Raw genomic sequence first — 12,968 nt, forward strand, 5'->3', positions numbered from 1 at the left:
GAAGCCAGTGGGTGGGCTTCCAAGTTAGCTTTTCAAAATAAAGAGAGGATACTCCCTTTGTCTTCCTTTCTGTGACACAGCAGGGAACACCTTGTGACCATGAGCTGATAAGCATGTGGACAAAGGCCTTCTGCTTCAAATGGCCGGCAACAGTGGGGATCTGGACACCAGAGCATCTGAACTACTGCTGCACTGCAGAGTGCTATCCATGAACTTCTCAACTGAGGCAAATATCTCCTTATTTAAGTCACTAGTTACTGGATTTTCTGTTCTGTGGGCTTTCTGGAATATCTAACACATTCCTAATGGATATATCTGGGCAACAAGATCCTAAAATTTTCCAGAGGGAAAAAACAGGTCACATATAAAGCATATAAAATTGGAATGACTTCAGACTCCTTAATAGTGACACAAAACACTAAAGGACAATGGAGCAATGCCTTCAAATGTGGAAAGAACTGGAAATATACTAGTTAAATGATCAATCAAATTTAAAAGTAGGATAAAGACATTTTCAGATATGCAAAATGTCAAGAGTCTGCCTCCAGGTACCATTTCTTAGGAGCATATAGGGGATTTATACCAAAATGATGGTATAAGTCAAGAAGAGAACAGCCCTGGCCTTGTAGCTCAGTTGGTTAGAGCATCATCCCGATACACCAAGGCTGTCAAACTGATCCCTGATCAGGGCTCATACAGGAATCAACCAGTGAATGCATAAATGGGCGGAACAAGACAATGCTTCTTTCTCCCTCTCTCTCTTCTCTCTAAAATCAATAAATTAAAAAAAAATCTTTTTAATAGAAGAGGCAGAACGTGGGCCCATGAGATGAGTCCAGAGTGTCTTCAGACACCAGCCACACTGCAAGGCCAGGAAACAAGGACCACAGAGCATGGGCAGCGGAAGGGCTCCACAGGGGACATCTTAGGGAGAAACAATGAACCAGATAGGTCTCAAAGAAGTTTAACAGAGAATTTTTATTTTCTTCTTTATGCCTTTTGTTTTCATATTTTCCACCAAAGAACATGTGTTTTCTTAGGCAGAAACAAAAAAATCCTCAGTATTACTCTCTTAGAAGATACCTACATCAATATACAACTACAGTAAACTAAAAATCCATCCTTTTAAAAAACAAAAGAACATACCTTTGTAAGAATGGTTTTACCATAATTTTTTGTGCTGGTCAAACCACTATTCAAATAAATATTCTTCTTTCCAATTGGACTATAATAGGCTAAAGGAGAAAGAAAACAAATTATTCAGTATAGAATTACAATATAAGCCATCGGCCTACTATTCCCACAATAAAACGGAAACTTACCCTTTGGACAAACACCTCCATGACTGTTTGCTCTGGAAGAACCAACATAAGCTAATCCAAGAGTTCCCATATCAAAATCCTGGTACGTGAAAAGGTGTGCTAGGCAGACTTTAGATGCTTCCTCAGCTATATCAAAGCTAAATTGCTTTATAAAAGAAAAGTATTCTTAATTAGATTAACAATGACGGCCTATGAAAGATGTTTTAAACACATATTCCTGAACAGTACCGTATGATTGCAGGGCTGAACCAAATCGTGCGGGACAATGCTCCATGCCCGCAGCTCTCGGCCACCCACCTGCACAGGTGAGGAGCAGACTGCCATCGAAACAGTAGTGGCAGGAAAAGGGCACAAAAGGGAAAAGCTGGAGCTTTTTATAGCAACCCTAGGAATCTAAGCGGGTTGGTGTGGGAGCGTGCAGCCCAGCCCCGGGAGCACTCCAAATCTGTCAGCCTCAGTGCTGGGATGCCTCTTCCGGGGGTCTCAGCGCCTCGCCCCAAAGCATGTTTCCAAAGTAGTTCAAGGAGTCTACTGGTTTTGCAGTTTTTGATCTTTCGTTTTTGGGGTTTTTTTTTGAAAGACAGAGACAAGAAGGGACAAAGATGAGAAACATCAACTCATAGTTGCAGCACTTTAGTTATTCACTGATTGCTAATCATATAGGCCTTGACCAGGGGGCTCCAGCTGAGCCAGTGACCATGCGGTCACATCTATGATCCCACACTCAAACCGGCGACCCCGTGGCTCAAGGTGCTCAGCCTTTGCTTAAGCTGGAGACCTCAGGGATTCAAACCTGAGTCCTCAGCGTCCCAGGTTGGTGGTCTATCCACTATGCTACTGCCTAGTCAGGCCAATTGTTTTTTGTTTTTTTTTAAAGTTTGCTTTGGTTTTACAATGTATAGGAATTATAAATGTAAACTTACACTAAAGCATATATACTTAGTTTTCTGCTACAAAAAACTAAGATTAAATTCCATTTAAGTCAGCACTGGTGCTTTGGGAGGATATTTTATTTCCTTAAAAGGACTCCATATATATGTTTCCTTCAAAAACCTCTACAGCAGGGGTCGGGAATCTATGGCTTGCAAGCCAGATGTGGCTCTTTTGATGGCTGCATCTGGCTCGCAGACAAATCTTTAATAAAAAAAATGTTAAAAATATAAAACATTCTCATGTATTACAATCCATTCATTTCCTACCTCTCATGTTCATGGTTGCGGGTGGCTGGAGCCAATCACAGCTGTCCTCGAGAACACCACCAAATTTTTATTGGATAATGCGTAACGTACACAGGTTGTTGTACGGCTCTCATGAAATTACATTTTAAAATATGTGGCATTCATGGCTCTCTCAGCCAAAAAGGTTCCCGACTTCTGCTCTACAGTAACAACCCATAGTCTCCAATTTAAAAAGACCTTGATTTTTAAAATGCTTAAAATGAGCAGAAAAGCCCTATATGAGGGATAAGGTATGGCCACATTGGGATTCTGACAGTTTATGGCAACAGGGCGAGGCTTCTGGGATTCTGCTAATGCCTGAGCGAAGAAAACTGGAGTAGCACCTGTAGTGTGTCAAGGGGTCCTTGGTTCCTCCCACCGAAAAGCAGACAGGTGCGTTAGTGCAGCTGTCCTAGGAGTCAGGACATCTGGCCACTCAATTCTGGCTGCCATTAAAAGTTCTATAACTAACCAGGAACGAGTCATTTAACCTTGCTGTTATGGGCTGAACTGTCCCCCCCAAATTGATATGTTGAAGTCTTAACCATCAGTACCTGCGAATGTCACTGTATTTGGAGATGGGACCTTTAAAGAGGTAATTAAGATAAAAGGAGGTCATATGGGTGGGCCTAATCCAATCTAACTGGTGCCCTTGTAAGTAGAGACTGGAGTACAAACAGAGAAGGAACAAAGTGTGAGGACACAGGGAGTAGACAGCCATCTACAAGCCAAAAAGACAGACCTCAGAAGACACCAACCTAGCCAACAGCATGATCTTAGACTTCCAGGATCTAGAACCATAAGAAAATAAATTTCTGTTGTTTAAGCCACTAGTCTGTGGTACTTTGTTATCAGCAGTCCTAACAGACTAATACACATGCGCCAAGTCTCTGTCTCTTCTCTCTTTTTGGGGGGGCTGAGTTTTTTTAGAAGAGTAATGGTGCTATTTTGGGATAGCTAGTGAGTCAAAGTAGACAAGGTATGTTAGTACCCTACACAGAGCACTGGATGGATCTCAAACTGAATCAAGAGTTGATAACATCCCGCCTGACCTGTGGTGGCGCAGTGGATAAAGCATCAACCTGGAAATGCTGAGGTCGCCGGTTCGAAACCCTGGGCTTGCCTGGTCAAGGCACATGTTGATGCTTCCTGCTTCCTCCTCCTCTCTGTCTCTCTCTCCTCTCTCTCTCTCCCTCTCTCTCTCCTTTCTAAAATGAATAAATAAAAAAAATAAAAAAGAGTTGATAACATCCCGTAATTCTACTCAGGCTTTGAAAACTGGATCTCAGCCTTTTGAGACACCTACCAGAACCACACTGAGCTGGACTAACCCATTAGAATGACTAGATAAGTAAAGTGTTGTTTAAAGCTGCTAAATTTGGGGTAATTTGTTAGAGCACCAAGAAACTAATACATTACCAACCTACTGAAAGATAAACACTATCATTTCATAGGAGGTCATTTTACAAAGCTGTAGTATACACCAACTCAGACACTGAAATCATGTGGCAAACAGGGTAAATCATATCCTGTGGAGGCCAAGATCCATATGGCACAGGGTGTTTAGGTTAATTACCTTTAGATTTACTACCAGAATAAAACATAAAAATTTTAAATTCTTGAACAAAAATGTTAAATTCTTGAACAGAACTTCCAAATCTCTAAGTTATATTTCTACCGCCTGATTCATTTCCACACCGTTAGACCATTACTGACCTAAGAGAGTCACTGAAAAGTTTCTAAGAGACCTGAACAAATACAATGGCATGAAAATTTATATATTGGTTAGCAACCAATTTTCTAAAGTCCCATTACACCCTGGCCTGATAGCTCAGCTGGTTAGAGCATCATCCTGAAGCACAGAGGTTGCTAGTTTGCTCCCCAGTCAGGGCACATACAGGAAGATTGATGTTCCTGTCTCTCCCCCCCACCCCCGCCATCAATAAAATAAACATAAAAAAAAAAGTCCCATTACTTCCCCAGACATCAGGCATAAGGTGTGTTTGAGCAGTCTCAGTCTGCGAAGCGCTTCTGCCTACCCTGCCGTCGGCCCTGCTGCAGGGAACAAGACTGCTGGTCTGTGGGGGACTGCTCCTGGTCTCCAAGCAGAGCTTCTGCTACCCACTTCGCTAACGCAGACCCGACCCACACCGCAGAAATCACACAGCATCACACCTAGCGTTCCACAACCTACCTCAAGCAACATCTTCACGTCCCAAGCATCCTTTTCTTCATTTGGATAACTTTTTGCCATATTATAGTGCTTTTCACCAGGTTTTACCTCTTGTGGAGACTTGAGAATGCGAATCTATACTTAAAGAGATAATACACTCAGAACACCTCAAAGAAAAGTCACAGACTCTGAATACTGCATTTTTTAGTCAATAAAAGACTACGATTCTAGAAAAAAATGTTTTGAAACCAAAATTCCATAAAATTCTTCAGCTCTAAATATTCAATGTTTAAAAGCAAAGTGAGAAACATATGATATGGAAACATGACAATGAATGATTTATAAATTTATAAATGTACTTCCAAAAACTCTTCTATTCAGTTGAAAAAAATGAGAACTTAGGTTCCATAAGCCCAAAATAATTGAAATTATAGTCAGTGATGCAGAGATTTAGAACAATAAGACGTACATCACTGTATACCACCGGAATAGAAGAGTATAAAGAATGGCCATGCCTTGTGCATGTACTACAAATACATAGTAATTCTGCTTAAAACAAGTAAGGAACAAAGCCATGCTCAGCATGGTGACTTCTGGCACCTCTCTGGCCCTGCCTGCTGCAGAAGTCGCATCCTGGGCTGCTCTGCCACCACATGGTGAGGTCACTGGGTGGGCTCTGCAGCTTCAGTGCTAGGTGGCCATGGTCAATTCTGGGATGAAGCAGGAAGCCTGCTGTGACTGCACATCTAACCCACACCTTCCAATCCATCTGTTAGTAAAGAAGTGGATGTTCTTATCTCCTGTCACACCCACTTTTTCCAATTGGTTCAAAGTTCTAAAGCAAAAAGAGCTTTATTTACTGGTCCCCTAAAAATTGAACAAGTTGCAGCTTTTTAAACAAGTGAGGCAACTTGATGTGTAACATAATGGGATAATCACCGACATATTCATGAAATGAAAAAGCACAATCCAAAGAGTATAGTGTACCACCACATGTCAAATATACACACATACACACATGCTATGCATGCATAAAATATCTCTGAAAAAATACACATGAAACTAGTGACATGAATATCTCTGGGGGAAGAAACTTGTTTTACAGTGGGCAGAAATTGAGAAGACTTACTTTTCACTGGCTTTTGTATCATGTATATGTTACCTATTCAAATAATAACTTTTAAAAAAAAGAAAATGCAAGTAAAGGAATAGAAAAGGAAAAAATTCTTTTAGTTTTATGCAAGTACTATAAAAGCTTTACATTGATAAGAATGATGTATATACTTCCGAGTATTTTTTTAATCTCTAAATTCTATCTACAGAACCTGTAAGAACATGGTTAATTTAGTACAAAAAGCCTAGAAAAGAAAAACAATATCAAAGTGTTTGTCCAAAGCAATACCCAATTTCAGAATAGCCCTTTTAATCTGTGTCATCAATTTGGAATAATTTTTATCATAAGATATTAAGATAACATTAAAACATCATGGCTGTAAGCCCTGGCCGGTTGGCTCAGCGGTAGAGCGTCGGCCTGGCGTGCGGGGGACCCAGGTTCGATTTCCGGCCAGGGCACATAGGAGAACTGCCCATTTGCTTCTCCACCCCCGCCCCCCCCTTCCTCTCTGTCTCTCTCTTCCCCTCCCGCAGCCAAGGCTCCATTGGAGCAAAGATGGCCCGGGCGCTGGGGATGGCTCCATGGCCTCTGCCCCAGGCGCTAGAGTGGCTTTGGTCGCAACAGAGCAACGCCCCGGAGGGGCAGAGCATCGCCCCCTGGTGGGCAGAGCCTCGCCCCTGGTGGACGTGCCGGGTAGATCCCAGTCGGGCGCATGCGGGAGTCTGTCTGACTGTCTCTCCCCGTTTCCAGCTTCAGAAAAATACAAAAAAATATATATATATAAAAAAAATAAAACAAACAAACAAAAAAAACCCATCATGGCTGTATATACTCTATTAAGGGATTACAAGAAATCAGGAGATTTGAAGGAAAAGAGAGTTAATGGTTTTTTGTTTTTTTTTTTAATTTTATTTATTCATTTTAGAGAGGAGAGAGAAAGGGACAGAGAGAGACAGAGGAGAGAGGGACAGAGAGAGAAGGTGGGGAGGAGCTGGAAGCATCAACTCCCATATGTGCCTTGACCAGGCAAGCCCAGGGTTTCGAACTGGCGACCTCAGCATTTCCAGGTCGACGCTTTAACCACTGCGCCACCACAGGTCAGGCGAGAGTTAATGGTTTTGTACGTACAAATGCCTTATAATGTACACAGTAGTTTTGAGCATATTTTCTAAGGATTCATTACTATGTGCTAGGATTCTAACTAAGGACGTAAACCAAATACAAAATAATGCAGGGGATAAAAAGGCCATGAGTTCAGAGAAAGGAGAATTATAGCAGAAAAAAGGCTTTCCGCCTAAAACAAGTTTAAGAACAGAAAACTTCATAATCTATAAATTAATATCAAAAACACTGTATAATTTATAAGAATTACTGGCGGCCCTGGCCAGTTGGCTCAGTGGTAGAGCGCTGGCCTGGCACGCAGGAGTCCCGGGTTCGATTCCCGGCCAGGGGACACAAGGAGAGGTGCCCATCTGCTTCTCCACCCCTCCCCCTCTCCTTCCTCTCTGTCTCTCTCTCTTCCCCTCCCGCAGCCAAGGCTCCATTGGAGCAAAGTTGGCCCAGGCACTGAGGATGGCTCTGTGGCCTCTGCCTCAGGCACTAGAATGGCTCTGGTTGCAACAGAGCAATGCCCCAGGTGGGTGGAGCATTGCCCCCTGGTGGGCGTGCCGAGTGGATCCCGGTCGGGCACATGTGGGAGTCTGTCTGACTGCCTCCCCGTTTCCAACTTCAGAAAAATACAAAAAAAAAAAAAAAAAAAAAAAAAGGAATTACTGGATATCTCCCCTCCTCTCACCTAAAAAAAAAATTACTGGCATTTTAAAATATTTATTTATGATTACATTTGAAGATAAATTCTGGGGTATGAATGTGACAAATATTTATACCACATAACTCAGCTGAGTAATCTAAGCCACATCCATTGATAAATACCTGCTCTATCTGTATTCCATAACCTTTAAAACCCGCGTTGTCCCAGGAAGTGTTCCGATAGATGTCATCAACTCTGTCAATAAGCTCTATCTGTGTATATAGGGGGGGGGACGACAAGAGAGAGTGAGAGAGAGAAAGAGAGAGAGACATTAGGTATATCTTTACTACTCTTTGTAACGTAACAAATCCTACGGAGAGAAAAATATCAGTTTAGAGAAAATGCTGTTATAAAAGTTTCTACCAATTATAAAAACGAGCATAAGATGTTATTCTTTATCATTGACAGAGCTAACAAAGAAATGAATCCTAGCCTCAAATAAAGTGCTGTTACCAGAATAAACAGCAGTATACCTTACTGCAAATTCAAGTACTTAATTGCATATTGGAACCAAAATACTAACAGGCTTTTTTTTTTTTTTACAGAGAGAGAGAGTCAGAGAGAGGGATAGGTAGGGACAGACAGACAGGAACAGAGAGAGATGAGAGGCATCAATCATCAGTTTTTCACTGCAACACCTTAGTTGTTCATTGATTGTTTTCTCATATGTGCCTTGACTGTGGGCCTTCAGCAGACCGAGTAATCCCTTGCTCAAGCCAGCAAGCTTGGGTCCAAGCTGGTGAACTTTGCTCAAACCAGATGAGCCCATGCTCAAGCTGGCGACCTCGGGGTCTCGAACCTGGGTCCTCCACATCCCAGTCTGACGCTCTATCCACTGTGCCACCGCCTGGTCAGGCCCAAGTAACAGGCTTTTTTAAAAAAAAGGCCATTCCAGTCAACTACAAAAATTAAAGTTAAGTCGATCAATTTACCAATATTCTCCTCTATGAAGTATTCTGTCCTCGCTCTATCTCTTGGAAAGTTCCTCAAACGCTTTCCTCAGAAACAGGAAAGCAGCAGTGCCCGGTACTCAGCCCACTCCCTGGCCCTCCCTGGGCAGAGGTCAGCACTGAAGACCAGGGGAGGAGAGAGCTAGAGGAAAGAGGTTTCACACTCCACCTCTCTCCTGCACTGACGTCTGAAGCAGGTAAGGTGGGTGGGTGGAGAGGGATAGTGTGATGGCCAATGACGTTCACACTACCTAAGAACAAAATGCCCATTACCTAATTCTCTTCTCAAAGAGAATTTTTTATTATTCAAAACTGGGTACATGAGCCTGACCGGGAGGTGGCACAGTGGATAGAGCATAGGACTGGGATGCGGAAGGACCCAGGTTCGAGACCCCGGGGTTACCAGCTTAAGCACGGGCTCATCTGGCTTGAGCAAAAAGCTCACTAGCATGGACCCAAGGTCACTGGCTTGAGCGGGGGGTTACTCAGTCTGCTGAAGGCCCGCAGGTCATGGCACATATGAGAAAGCAATCAACGAACAACTACGGTGTCGCAACGAAAAACTGATGGTTGATGATGCTTCTCATCTCTCTCCGTTCCTGTCTGTCCCCTATGTATCCCTCTCTCTTAATCTGTGTCCCTGTAAAAAATGAATAAACAAACAAACTAGGTACATGAGCTTTGTTCAGGCAAAACTTTAAAGCATGTCATAGATAGGAAACTATTCTCTTATAGTAACTATAAGGCTAAGAAATGCAAATTCTAAGACTAAACCTCTCGTTATATTCATATTTTTGGTGTAATGAACAAAGAGTAAATTAAGGGGAACCCCTTAATACAAAGCTCCACTAAGAAACTTCTCCAAGAAAGACCTCTCTTACTTAGAAGAATTACCATGATGTCACACACTGCTCCTACTAACTTCACAATGACTTCTTTCACTTGACATGGGAGAGAAGGGAAAGAAGGGTGAGGGAGGGAGGATAGGAACAGAATAAAACAGAATGGGAAAAGCAAAGCAATGAGAAAGACATGCTTACTGCACTAGGCTCTAGTTCATGAATAGCTGCATTTTCTGATTTCCTAGACAATGTTTCGGTCAATGCCAAATTATCATGACAAATGAGGTCATACTAATAATAAATGCCAATGAAATCTGATTCCCTTGACTTTTCAAATTACAACAGTGAGTGCTTAAAAATCCAGAGTCAACAAGTCTGCAATCTTCCCTTCCCAGCTTAGCCCTAGAGTTGTTTATGACCAGGAAAGTCCCATCAGTTTCATGCAGTCACAGTCCAATAATGAGCTATTTTAGGACACAAACCAAACTTACCATCTTCTCTGAAATATGAATACAGGCAAAAATAAAACACACTCTAGAGCACATATTCACATGTGTCACCAGTAAGATTACTGCCATTCAAGCAGTAATGTTTTCAAAGGATTCACTTGTATAAAAAGGCCTACCTATATAATGAACTCTTCCTAAACCTAATATGCATAAAAAGTCTAATGTGCAGAAAAAAAATAGTTCAAAGGTAAAATGGGTTTTCAAAAATTTAAAACTAGGATCTCCATGCACTAACACAAGAATCTCAGATGATAGCCCTCAAATATTTTACAAAATAATACAGCATCTGAAACAGATCTGGTATGCTTCAAAGTAGAGCAATATTCTCTTAAGTAGAACCTGTCTGCCTACATGAATGTTTCTGTCCAACAGCCTTCTCCAGGACCAAATACTTACTAAGTAGTTTGTAGTTGTACTCTCCTCCCCTCGGCCCATGTGTCGGTAAAAGCGATGATCAGCCACCACCAATAATTTGCACGTGTTCTTCAAGGGATTAGGGTCGGCTCTTCTCTTCACCCGATGAACAAGCTCTAATATGAATTTGTATGCACTATTAAATCAAAATTCATCAAAACAAGGAGTTTTTTTATAGTAACACTGTAAGTCTAGCATATTTTTGAAACAAACTTTACTTGAGTTTAGTTTTCTGACAGGTATCTTGAACAACAACAAAAAAACAATTTGGAAGAAGACAGAAAAGTGAAACAGCTTTTAAAACTGTGGAATTCAAAACCAATAAAAAATGTCTCTAATATTTTAAATGAGGCAACTTTAAAAAGTACTTAAAAGCAAAGCAGTCACCTATTTATTACTGGACTATGACACTCTCACTTTATTCTAGAAGCCCATGAATTAACCAAGTAGTAGTATAAATATCAAGATAATCAAATGTTAAAAATTGGTTTGTGTTAATACATTTTTTCTTATCAAATAACCAAATTGTTTAAGAATTTATTTACATACTAAAATGTTACTAATATTTTCAAAGGTTTTCATAAAAGAGAACGGTAGACTATTTCTCCAAAATGGTTTTCTTTTTTTTTTTCTGAGAGAGAAAGGGGGGTAGGAGCAGGAACAACTTGTAGTAGTTGCTTCTCGTATGTGCACTGACCAGGCAAGCCCGGGGTTTCAAATCACCAACCTCAGCGTTCCAGGTCAATGCTTTATCCACTGCACCACAAGTCAGGCCAAGATGGTTGTTTTCAAACAACTCTAAATTGATCTGTCCCAACACTGATAACCTTCATCTTTCTAAACATTATGGACCTCTCTGGCTACCAACTAATTTTTTATAAACTTATCTATTTTACAACAGTATTATTTTGTCATTTTTAAATTCCTTCAAATAAAAAATATTTTCCTCAGATTATTCAATTTCCCTTTCCCCAATCTTTTTTAAGTCCAATTTTCACTGTTACCATTGTTTTCTACTGTTTTCATTTCTTACATTATAGGCAAAAGAATTAACTTAAAATTTTCTGAACAAAACTATTTTCAAGCCAAATACTATACTTACTTGATAAGCATGCTTTTTAAAAAATCAATTAACAACTACCCTTAAGAAGACATCTGTAATGCCCATTTCTTATTTGAAACACATTTTTTATGTCTTACCACCAGGGGGCTCTCTGGCAACCAGGCCTTCTGGAAGCAAATCTTCATCTTCTGCCTTTATGTATCCACACACTTTTGGAGACTGCAAACGGGAGACATTCTTGATGTCTTCAGATTTATACACTAACATTCTTTTGTCTTTAGTATCATTAATTAGTCTCCAAAGTGGCTAAAATAGAAAAATATAATTGAGATGGAAAATATAAAAATTCCTAAATAGTAAATTTTTGCATCCTTGTTTGTAGATAACATGTCCAGTAAGTAAAACGACCTAGTCATTTTATCAAAACAAACAAACAACAAAAAAAACAATCCTTCAAAAAACCATTTCAATTTTTATCAGAGTTTCTATGCTGGTAAATACATGGATTATTGATTCTTTGATTTCATCTGTATGTGAAGAACATTACTTTGCACAAGTTATAAAATTCTTTAGAAGACCCAGAAGAGAAAATGCACATCCTTTTTCACTAATTAATTCACAAATATTTACATAAATACTGTGTGTGGTGCTGTTGCAGGTAGTGGGCACAGAGCAATGAAAGCGAAATAAGGGTTCATTCTGTGCTTTCCATTTTAGTTTCCTTAACACCGTTTTACTCACAGGGAAGAACATATTTTCATGAGAAGACTAAAAACTTTTAACAATATGGCTAAAACATCGCTTTCATGGAAAGCAGTTTTTAAAAAATCTTCACTTGCAATATTGCAAGGACACAGTAAATTAGAACTAAAGGATGTTTCCAGGTCAAATATACGGTGACAGAGACTAGACTTCAACTGGCAAGCATTCAATTGAGTATACATAAGTCATACTATAATGTACACCTAAAATTTAGGTCATTAACCAATGTTACTCCAATAAATTTAATAAAAATAAAAATTTGAAAAAAATATGTAAGATAAAAATTCACGTGTAGATTTACCTCTATATTATATTCCGCCCCATCTGTGTTGATCCTTATTGTAATATCATCATCTCCTATGTGGGCTATAACCCTAGAGTCAGGCTCACCTTAACAGAAAAATATTGTTCATTACAAAATACTTATATCAAAAAAATAAATAATGCTCTACTGCCATTAAAAATCAATAAAGCTCTTCCTCAGAGTACACCTGCCAAGAGGGTGGCAGGACCCACCATCACGAAAACACCCCAAGCAGCGACAGCTTCTCCATCCTCAGGAGAAGCTGCTATTCCAGTTCTTTGACACCTGTCTCTTTGCCTCCCGCTATTTGTGAGAATGATCTGAATTCTGTTATAGAACAAAATAAACCAACATATAGATTTCCTTCTGAAATAACTCTTGACTACTTTGGGGTAAGAAAGAACTAAGAGGAAACAGAAAGCATAATTTGAAACAAAGAGGCCTTAAACTAAACTATTTGACAATTTTAATGCTATTTTTCCTTATTG

The 12,968-nt window shown here is 40.1% G+C and overlaps 1 protein-coding gene across 3 annotated transcripts in view; it reads right to left on the minus strand.

The window, feature by feature from the left end:
- Positions 1-12,968, minus strand: part of ADAM17 (ADAM metallopeptidase domain 17) — a 50,511-nt gene that overhangs the window by 17,382 nt on the left and 20,161 nt on the right. The window contains exons 4-10 of one of the 3 annotated variants that reach the window (XM_066237260.1): positions 12,478-12,566; positions 11,552-11,720; positions 10,334-10,467; positions 7,759-7,848; positions 4,734-4,847; positions 1,323-1,467; positions 1,147-1,235 (exon numbers count right to left, since the gene is read on the minus strand). In XM_066237260.1, the coding sequence (XP_066093357.1) occupies positions 1,147-1,235; positions 1,323-1,467; positions 4,734-4,847; positions 7,759-7,848; positions 10,334-10,467; positions 11,552-11,720; positions 12,478-12,566 (830 nt within the window). Of the gene's footprint in view, positions 1-1,146; positions 1,236-1,322; positions 1,468-4,733; positions 4,853-7,758; positions 7,849-10,333; positions 10,468-11,551; positions 11,721-12,477; positions 12,567-12,968 lie in introns of those variants that run through there. The other 2 variants (XM_066237261.1, XM_066237262.1) reach the window with 2 other exon arrangements.

This window comes from Saccopteryx bilineata, chromosome 6 (genome assembly GCF_036850765.1).
Source record: "Saccopteryx bilineata isolate mSacBil1 chromosome 6, mSacBil1_pri_phased_curated, whole genome shotgun sequence".
Classification (NCBI taxonomy): Eukaryota; Metazoa; Chordata; class Mammalia; order Chiroptera; family Emballonuridae; genus Saccopteryx; species Saccopteryx bilineata.